Source organism: Grampus griseus, assembly GCF_964374135.1.
Source record: "Grampus griseus genome assembly, chromosome: 3".
NCBI lineage: Eukaryota > Metazoa > Chordata > Mammalia > Artiodactyla > Delphinidae > Grampus > Grampus griseus.
In genome coordinates, this window is record NC_139019.1 from 170436773 (window position 1) to 170446486 (window position 9714).

Genomic DNA, 9714 nt, shown 5'->3' on the forward strand with positions numbered 1-9714 from the left:
CTGAGAGGGGGCGGGGAGAAGGGGGCGGTGCCTACTCTGCGGCTGCCGGAGGAGGGGGGACTGCGGGAGAGCGCGTGGTGGGGGGCGGGGGCGCTGCGGCACGGCTTCCCAGCCCGCAGCAGCCCGCGCAGCAGGGGCGGGGGCGCTGACCCTCCACGGCCCGGCCCCTCCCCCCGCTGCGGAGGCTTCTCCCTTAATCTCGACCCGGGGAGGGGGCGCCCGCTCCCCCCCACACCTACCGAGCCGCCGCGCGCGCTCCCCGCCCCCCGCCCCGCCTGGAGCCCCTGCGGGACCCCCAGGGAACCCCTGCCCCCAAGGTCTGTCACCCTCAGTGTCCTAGTCTCTGTCTGTGTCCCCATCTGTCCCGTCTCCCCGCTGTGCGTGTTTGTGTCTGTGTATCCGGGACACCTGCACTCAGGGGCAAGGGTGGCTGCTGCGATGGCCTGGGGGAGGGGTCCTGGGGGGGTCGGCGTGTGGCTCAGCCCGCGGTCTGAAATATCTTTCTACGATTGTCAATCTGTGTGCTTGTCTGAGTGACACCCTGCTGGCTGTGAGTCTGTGTTTGTGACAGCGTGGAGGCTATGGGTGTCTGGGTGACACCCCAAAGGCTGTGAGCATGTGGGTCCCCGCGTGTCTGTCTGGGTGACACCGCAGGTTGTGAGTGTGAGTCTGTTCGTGGCATCCTGCAGGAGGTGTGCGTCCAAGAACCGCATCGGCTGTGAGCGTGGGCCCCGGTGTATCTAGGTGACACCCGCAGACTGTGTGTGCCTGTAACACGCCGCAGGCGCGTCGGTGTGTGTTCTGTGTCGGTGTCGGAGTCGAGGAGGCCCGGGCCGCGAGTGTCCCCAGCTGTCTGCGTGTGTGTGTGTGCGTGTGTGTGTGTGTGTGTGTGAGAGAGCGCGCGCGCGCCGTGAAGGTGGATCCGCTCCCTCCGCAGCGAGCCCGACCCGGGCCCCACGACCCGCCGCCGCGGCCGTTCGCCTGGCCTCCCCTCGCGCGGGCCCGGCCGGGGATGGAGCCGCAGCCAGAGCCGCCAGAGCCCGGGCCGGGGCGCGGAGCGGCCTGAGGCGCGGGCGGCGCGCGGGACCGGGGGGAGGGCGGGCCGAGGGGAGGGTCCTGGGCCGGGGGGGCGGGCACGGCGCGCCCCCTCCCTCGCGCGCTCGCTCCCTCCCCCGCGCGCCCTCCCTCGCCGCCTCCTCCCGCCGCCTCCGGCCCCCCCCTCGCCGGGGACCGAGCGCGCTCGCTCCGGCGCCGGCCTCGCCTCCTCGCAGCAGCGCCATGGTACGTCGCCGCCCCCACTTTCGTTTTCGCCCGGGGAGTTTTTGGGGTGGTGCGTGGGCTCCGGGCGAAAGTTGAGAGGTCTGGGGGGGCAGGGGGCGGGGGCCGCCCGGGGGAGGGGCTCGATGCGGGGACCCCACACACACCCGCCGCCCCGGGACCCCCGCCCGCCAACCCAACACCCCCGCGGCTGGGGGCGGAGCTGGCGCGCGGGGCGCAGCGGGGGACCCCAAGTGGGGGGCCCCTCGCGGGCACCAAGGAGTTGGAGGGGAGGGCGGGGCTCCCGGGAGAGGGTCCCCCACAGGCCAGGCCTCCGCCCCCTCCCTGGCCCGGCGGGAGAAGGTAGGCGGGAGGGCGCGGCTCCGGGCGCAAGACCCCCAAGCGCGCAGCCGGCTGGGAAGCCGGGCCCAGTGAGGGGGCGCCCGAGGGGGCCGTGCGGGGCGGGGGTCGCGGCGGCCCCCGCGGGCTGCCCCGGCCCGGGCGAGCGCGGCGCGCCAGCTAGCGGAAAATGGCCGCTGCGGAGAGGGGCGGAGAGCGCGCAGCGGCCGCCGCCGGGCGCCTTGAACTTGGAGCCGGGAGGGCGGCCGCTCTCGGCGCCGCGCAGGGGCAGCCACCCGGCCGGCCCTAGCGCCGCCTGAGCTCCGCCCCTCGGCCGACCCCAGCCCCGCCGCGGTCCCAGCCGGGAGGGGTCACCGGGTCTACGCCGGGCGCGCCCCAGGCCCGCGAGCGCCGGTAGCTGCACTTGAGGGTTACGGTGTCCGGTCCGCCGGTGTCAGTGGCATCTTCACTCGAGGGGTGCGTTTGGAGGCCCCTGTGCTCTCAAACGAGTCAGCACGGGAATCCGGGGGTGCATTCGCGGGTCTGTGCAGCTAGGTGGTCCCATGCCTGTCCGTGGGTCCCCGGGCGTGGGGTCCTCTCCTTTATGTATCTGTGTGTCTGCACATCCACGTGGCTGTGTGTGTGTGTGTTGTGTTGCGTGTTGTTAGAGCATTGTGCGGCTATGGGACAGTGTGTGTGTGTGTGTGTTAGGGTAACTGGGCGACTGTGCCACGGGTCCCCGTGGGGCGGTGTTGTGAAGCCGTGTGGCTGAGTTGGATGTCCCGGGGGACGTGATGTCCCTGGATGACCATGGGGGTGTCCACGTATGAGTGTGTGGAGGTTAGGGGATTGCCAGTGAGTGGGGAACTATGTCGCGTGGCTGCGTCTCAGGGGACAGTTGGGTGTCGCTGTGTGCGTTTGACGCGCTGAGTGACTATTACTGGGGATGGGTCTACACTCTCCCCCCCCCCTCCCCGCCCATTTCCTTTTCTCCTGTAACCCGGGCTGCCGGATGGGGAACGGGTGCTTCCTCCACCTCGCCAAATCTCTGTCCTCTCCTCTCACTCCCTACCCCGTCCGCTCCAATTACCCCTGCCTCAGGGTCCCCTATCTGCACGGCCCCAGGTGGTCCCAGCTTGAGGTTCGGGCGCGAGGTGGCGCCGGGACGCGATCACTCGGCGCCGATGTCTCCCGCCAGGGGCTGCGCGTGCGCGTGGCCCAGAGGGGGGCGGGGCGGCGGGGTGTCCCCCCTCCCCCCCAGAGGAGGTCTCGAGGGATGGATGGTTACCGAAGCGCGTGGGTTAAGTCTGGACCAGGGGGGTAGCCAAGGAGACCCCCTCGCCCGGATGGGCAGGGAGACGCGCCCCCAGCCCTACCTCCCAGCGCTTGCCCGGGACCGGGCCAAACCCCTGGCGGGCACACAGGGTTGTTTTCTCCCCTCCAGGGGAATCCCCGTCGCGCCCCCATCCCCACCCCAGGGCGCTTTATATAATTTTCTAAATATAAAAGCCCCAAGGCCAGGTGGGAGTCTCTGCTTTCAACTTTGAACCTGCATTCCCTTTTGGGGGGCTGTTTGGGAAGAGGAGAAAAGGGGTCCCACGTTGACACAGGGGTGCATCCATACGCAACACTCAGGGATCCCCGCTCAGGTAAGATCACCCATCCTCACGCCCCGCCGTTCCCCGTGCTCACCCTGCCCTACACCCACCGCCAATGCTCAGACGCAGTGCTCCCCCACCCCACACCCGGGCACTGCCCTCCACCACACTGGCCTCCATCCCCACCTGTCACCTGGTGCACAGTCAGCAGCACACGCTCCTGACACGCTCTTACAGCTATCTGTTCACAGCCACACGTGTACAGAATTCTGCCCCCACACAGGTGCACACACAGCCACACACAGAGGCACGCAGACACTCGTAAACAGGCACCTGCGTTTGTGGGAGGGGGAGGAGCCAAGCCCATCGCGCCCTCCTCCCACCTCCACGTCCGAACCAGGTCCCTGCAAGATCTGGAGAGCAAAGACCCCAGCGGTGGGTGCATTTGGGGGGAGGACAACCATGAGGGGGGAGCAGGAATGCGGGTGCTGTGTGTCACCGGGTGTGTGTGTGTGTGTGCCAGTGTATAAATAGTGGGAGGGGTTCTGTCCATGGGTTCGTGTGCTTGTAAGTGTATACTTGTGTTCTGGCGTGTGTGTTATTGTGGCTGGTTGCACATGTGTTGTGTTTGGGCTGTGCATGACCTCGTGTGGGTCTGTGTGTCTCTGTGGGAGTCTGCATGAGTCTGTGTGTGTCCCCTCGGGTCTGGGTGTCTGTATCTGCTGGAGTCTGTGTGACGTGTGAGAATGTGTGTGTCTCCGTGTGGTGTGTTTCTGTGTGTCTTTGTGTCTCTTTGTGGCATGTTGTGTGTGTGTGTCTCTGTGTTGTGCCTGGACCAGCCCATACGTCATACCCCGTTACTTCTCAAGGCAGAGGACCTTAACATCCCCTTCTGGAGGCTCAATTTCTCATCTGTAAAATGGGAACACACAGGATGCCCCACAAGGTTGCGGGAGGGGTGGCAACGTCAGCCGTGCTTTCACAGGTCCTGGCCCCCTGGCTGTGTCCTCTATTCGCTGGGAACGGCGCCGCTGTGGAGTTCCCTGGTGGTCTCAGGCTTTGATCATCCCTCCCTGAGCTGCTCTCACTTTTGAAAGTGCTGCTGTGAATTCCACTCACATGTTTTAAGTTTGCTTTTTAATAACATGAGCGACTCATGAACATCTAAAGAGGATGCAGAAGTACCCAGAGTAAAAATCAGACCTTCCTCATCACCCCACCCCGCTGGGACCCCTACTCCAGAAAAGCGCTATTTCATCCGGCTTTGTCTGAGCAACTCCACATGTCACAGATACACATTCTCATAAAGGACACACATATATTCTTATAAAGGATATATGTATATTCTTCTTCAAAAAATCCCAAATGCGATCTTGAGTCCACTTGCTGAGTCTACAGCAATGGTTCTTAACTGGGGTGGTTCTGTCCCAGGGGATACTGAGTAATGTCCGGGGACACCTGTGGTTGTCACACTGGGGGGCTCCTGGCACCCAGGGGGTGGGGGCCAGGGATGCTGCTCCACCCCACAGTGCCCAAGACGGCCCCACCAGGGATGGTCCATAATGCTGAGGGGGGAGGAGTCCTGCGCTGCAGCATGCTTTCCCCTGCGCGTTTCTTGGAGGCGTCTCCACGTGGGGGTCCCTTGTTCTTTTGTGGAGCTCCGTAGTATTCCAGCCTGTGCCCCCGGGTGGCACTGCTGAACTGGTCCCCACAGATGGACACGGTGGCTGGCTCCAAATTGTTGGCATTAGTGTTACAGGGTGACAGTCAACCCTCATGCGTCCGTATCTGGGACAGTCCCAGATACAGTCCGTATCGGAGCCTAAGAGTGAGTGATGGCGAGAGTGCATTTTTAAACTGAAATGAGCTAGACTGTGCGCCAAAGCGTCAGGAGCTACATCATGCGGCCCCTTTCTGGGATGTGATACACACAGGTCCAATCCAGCAATTGCTTTGTTTAGAAAACACTAGGTGCGGTCCAAACACTGGCTGCTTTACCCACAACAGCCCAGAGGGGTAGAAACTATTATCGTCCCATTTCACAGAGCGGGAAGCTGAGGCACAGGGAGTTTTAGCTCCTGGAGGGAGAAGACATAGACCCAGGCTGCAACCCTGCACTGCAACTGGCCTGCTTTGGACCTACTGTGTACACTGTAGGGACCGCTCCTGCTGAACTGGATTTTATATATATATATATATATATATATATATATATATATATATATATATGTAACGCTTCACTGATGTTTGTGAACTGGCACCTGCCACCACTAATATAGTAACTCAGTCTTCCCACACGTGATCTTAAGGATTCCCATCTGCCCAGACTTCCAAAATGCGAGATGCGTCTATTGTTGCCATTTTACAGATGTGGAAACTGAGGTTCAGAGAGAGAGAGAGAGAAAGAGAGAGAGAGTCTGTGGTCTCCAAACTGTGCCTTCCAGAGTAACCTAAACTGCCTTGGGAAGGCTGCCCGTGGGGCAGGCGTGGGGGCAGTCTGGGGGTCACTGCCACCTGGGAGAATGCTCCGAAGCCAACGTGTACTTGGAAATGTCTGTGAATTGGGGATTCTGCCCTCCAGGTGTTGATGGCGTCTTTTTAAATAATAAAATATTGCTTTATGTTACGTCGGCATTTGGATTCCTAGACACCTGCCTCTCCCTTTCTTTCTGGGGTTTAAATGCCCCCCCATGGCTGCACAGTGGGTTTTTTTAAAAAAACCATTTGTGAAGTGCTTTTGAATGACCGTCACCCACGTGCAGGGGGAGCCGGCGGGACGGAGGGCATATGTGTCCTGTATGAATCCTGCTCACTTCTGGTCCAGCTCCAGGGCCCCAGGTCAGTAGCATCCGTTCCTGGGGCGTCGGTTTCCTCCCCTGTAACACGGGAGAATAACAGAGTTGCTGGCGTCTTCCATGCCCCTGGGCATGGGGCAGCTGCCCGAAGTTGGCGAGAGGTTATCATTTGTACTCGGGACACACGGGGCAAAATGGCCAAGCTTTCTAAGAATGTCTCTGTGCATATTTGACGGAAGGTCAAGGCGCTGCTAAGTGCCAGTATTCTTATGCTGATCAACCGCATGGGGTGGGCACTGTTCGTCCACTTCACAGGGGAGGACACCAATGGGGGAGCATGCTGGTCTGCTAGGTGGCCCGAGGCCTCTGAGCGACCCTGGGAGGATTCTTGGAGTGAACTGGGGGAGGGGGGAGGCTAGTTGTCAGCGGCAGCTCTGTGCCCATCTATTCCAGAGGGAGAACAACCAAGCTTGCAGAGTGTGGGCCCTGGGGCCAGGTAGCCGGGCTCCAAGCCACTCCGCATGCCTCAGTTTCTGGATCCATGAAATGGGCACACTGCGGGGGTAGGCAGTAGGAATTACCAGACACTCGGGAAGAGGCTGCGAGGTGTTATCTGGCCAGCCTGAGGTACTGCCTGGACACCTTACTCCTGGGGTACGGGGGCGACATATGGGGGAGGCTGAAGACCCCCCAACTCCCAGTTCCCCTTTGATGCTGGCTGAGGAGGTGACAGCAGATTTCTGGAGACTCCCCTGTTGGTTGAGGCCCTTCTGGCCACGGAAGGGCAGTTGTAGCCAAGCTCCTCTGCCTGGGAACTGCAGCCCCTGTCTGGCTCTCGGGAGGAGCAGGGGGAGAGGATGCCGTGGGACCCCTTCTCCCGCCGAGCACCCCGGGTTGTACATCTTTAAGGGGAAAGAGGCGCGCTCGCGCCGGGCCTCTGCACACGTCACTTCTTCGTTCTTTCCCAACCCCCCCCACCCCCACCCCGCTCCTTTCTCCAACTTCCCGGCTCGCTCGGGGCGGGTTGGGGGGGGGGTCTTCAGAGTCCACCTATGGACCCCAAATGTCCTGCAGCCACCCACCCCCTGCCCACTCGACTCGGGCTGGCGGTCCAGGGGGACCCGCTGTGGTCGGGGTGTGCGTGGGCCCGTGGGTCCCCGTCCGGTGGCCCGGCCCAGGGCGGCTGGAAATTCGTAATAATAAGCAACGATGGGGGTTCAGGAGGCATGGAGAGGGGGAGCGACTTTCGTTCCTCGCTCGCGCTCTTTTTTCCCTCGTTTCTTTGAAAGTTGGATGTTGAGAAGTGGGAGGTTCGGGGTGGGAGGGGAGAGAAATTGGGGGAGGGAGAGAGGAGGTTGCCAGAGGGAGGAGAGACAGAGACACAGAGAGAGACAGAGACAGAGGAGGAGGTGGGGGGGGGACAGGAAAGGAGAGAGAGACAGAGAGAGGGAGAGAGAGAGGGAGTCGGGCGCAGGAGGGAGGGAGAGCGCGGGAGGGAGGAGGGAGGGAGACCGAGGGAGGAGGCGGCGAGGAGCGCGCCGGCCGCGGCCGCGGGGGGGGGGGGTTTGGAAAAATGACTCAGTAAGTTCAGCGCGCCCGCTCCGGCCGGCCCTGCGCCTCCCGCCGCGCCCGGGATGTATTCGTCCCCGCTCTGCCTGACCCAGGTACGCCCCCCGCCCGGCCCCCGGCCCGCGCCCCACTGTGCCCCGGCCCCGCGTCCCCCGCAGCCCGGCCCCGGAGTTTGGAAGCCCGAGGAGGCGGGACGAAAAAGGCGCGCGTCCCTCCCGCCGCCGCGGCCGGGATGCCCCCGCCGCCGGCCGGGGTCCGGTGGGGGGTTGGTTTGGGCCGGGGACACCTCCCCCCCACCCGGGACCCTCACCGGGGACTCCCGCCCCGCCCCCCGCGACCTCTCCCCCTGGCTTGCCCTACAGCCTCGCCCTCCCCGGACGCAGGACGCGCTCCCCCACCCCAGCCGGGAAGGTCGGGGGGCGCCCGGGAGAAGGCCAAAGGTGGGGCTCTGCGCGAGCCCCAGGCCTCGACCCAGGCCTGCCCCTAGGAGGAATCGAGGGAGTCCTGGTTGGACCCTGGATGCCCGGGGACTCTTGAGACGAGGACCCCTCTGATGCGTTCTCCGGACCCCCCCCCCAAGCTTGTGTGCCGCCACCCAGGCCCTGGACAGCCTTTCCCCCCATTATTGGCCCACGTGTGCGCGGAGGGGGAGGGGGCCCGCAAAGTTGGAGGCGCCAGCAGTGGGGGGAGGGGGGCCCCGACGTCCCGGCTCGGTCTTCCTCTCCCCCCCTCCCCCTGTCCCTCAACCCCATCCCCATATTTTCACCGCATCGATTGTGAGTTATTGAGCCGCCGCCGCCGGGAGGAGCCGGGAGGCCTGGCGTTCCGGGGTCTGGTCCGGGCACTGCGGCGCTGCGGACGCCCTCGCCAGCCCGGCACCTGCCCCTGCCCCCGCCCGCTGCCTCTCACCCCTGGCCGAGCTCCCAGACTGCCCGGGGCTCGGCCCTTGTGCAATGACCCAGGGGATGTGTGGGAAGGGGGCGACTGCCCCTGTCCCGGGTCGCCCCTGGGGGACCCCTTCCTCCCCCAGCTCCATGGCAGGGAGGGGGGGCACCCTCCCAGGTCTACTGGTTCCACCCTCCAGCTCTACCCCCACCCTGGGTCTTTGTGTGTCCTTAGGCCATTGGGGTCCCGGCCTCAGTTTCCCCTGAAGTGACACGGAGCTAAGGCAGGTTTCGGAGAGGGGCAGTGTGGCCTCCAAGCTGTGAAGTGTGGGGCACAGGGAGGTGGGAGTCAAGCCGGCGGCTGAGTGTCCTGAGGACCGCGGTACAGAGAACACGTGGATGCCAGTCTGCAATGGGGGTCCCCCATTCATGATCCGAGGGTGCCCCTCACTCAGGGCAGGTTCCCTCTCACCCGCCCCCTCCAGCTCCTCCAGTTTCTGGCTCCCCATGGGGAATGTCAGGGGTGGTGCTTAGGGGGTCTCAGGGCCTGGCCTACCCATCAACCCCGGGGTGACCTTGGGCACGTCCCTGCCCCTCTCCAGACCTTCCTTCCCCTCCAGAGCAACTTTGGGTGTCCCCCGACGCAGTCATCACTGGCCCCCCTCTGCCTCTTGTCGCCCGAAGCTCCCCAAGGGCCACGAGGGTCCTGGTCAGGGTTGCCCGGTGACCTTGGGCCTCCCAGTCTCTGGGCTCAGGGGGTGGCCTGGGTGGCCCCGGGGTGCCCCCGCCTCCTCCACCCTTTCCTCGCGATCGCTCCCAGAGCCGCCCGAGGGGGCTGAGCCCAGGGAGGCTATTCCAGGCGAGGAGGTTGGACGGCAGCCTATTGTCACTGGGCCCTGGAATTCCCCCATCAGGACTCCTCGGGAGACAGGCTCCGTCCACGTTGCCCAGAGTGGGTGGCAGTGAGAACCAGAGCTGGTGTTGCGCTCCCCGGCTTTCCCTGGGGCGCAGGGCAAGGGTCAGCCAGGCGGGCTCTTGGTGGAAACGTGACAATAAAAAATACCTGAGGTTGCTGTGTGCAAGGGACAGGGCGACCAGGAGACAGAGACAGGCAGAGAGAGGACCAGGGAGCTCCCAGGCCAGGGTGGGGATGGGGTGGCCCAAGCGCAGGGGGCTCCCCCTCCTCTGCTTTTTCTCCCATGGGTGCCCCCACCCTGGAGGGGAACCCAGGTCCCCCTCCCAGGACTCCCTCGGTGTAATCCTCACAGCTGC

The 9714-nt window shown here is 64.1% G+C and overlaps 1 protein-coding gene across 5 annotated transcripts in view; it reads left to right on the plus strand.

Annotated features, from left to right (window-relative positions):
- The first annotated feature begins 1201 nt into the window (after positions 1 to 1201).
- NFIC (nuclear factor I C) overlaps positions 1202 to 9714 on the plus strand; it is a 71309-nt gene continuing 62796 nt past the window's right edge. For 2 of the 5 annotated variants that reach the window (XM_082650453.1, XM_082650452.1), the window contains exon 1: positions 7430 to 7653. In XM_082650453.1, the coding sequence (XP_082506579.1) occupies positions 7624 to 7653 (30 nt within the window). In that variant the 5' untranslated portion in view covers positions 7430 to 7623. Of the gene's footprint in view, positions 1282 to 7427; positions 7654 to 9714 lie in introns of those variants that run through there. The other 3 variants (XM_082650450.1, XM_082650449.1, XM_082650451.1) reach the window with 3 other exon arrangements.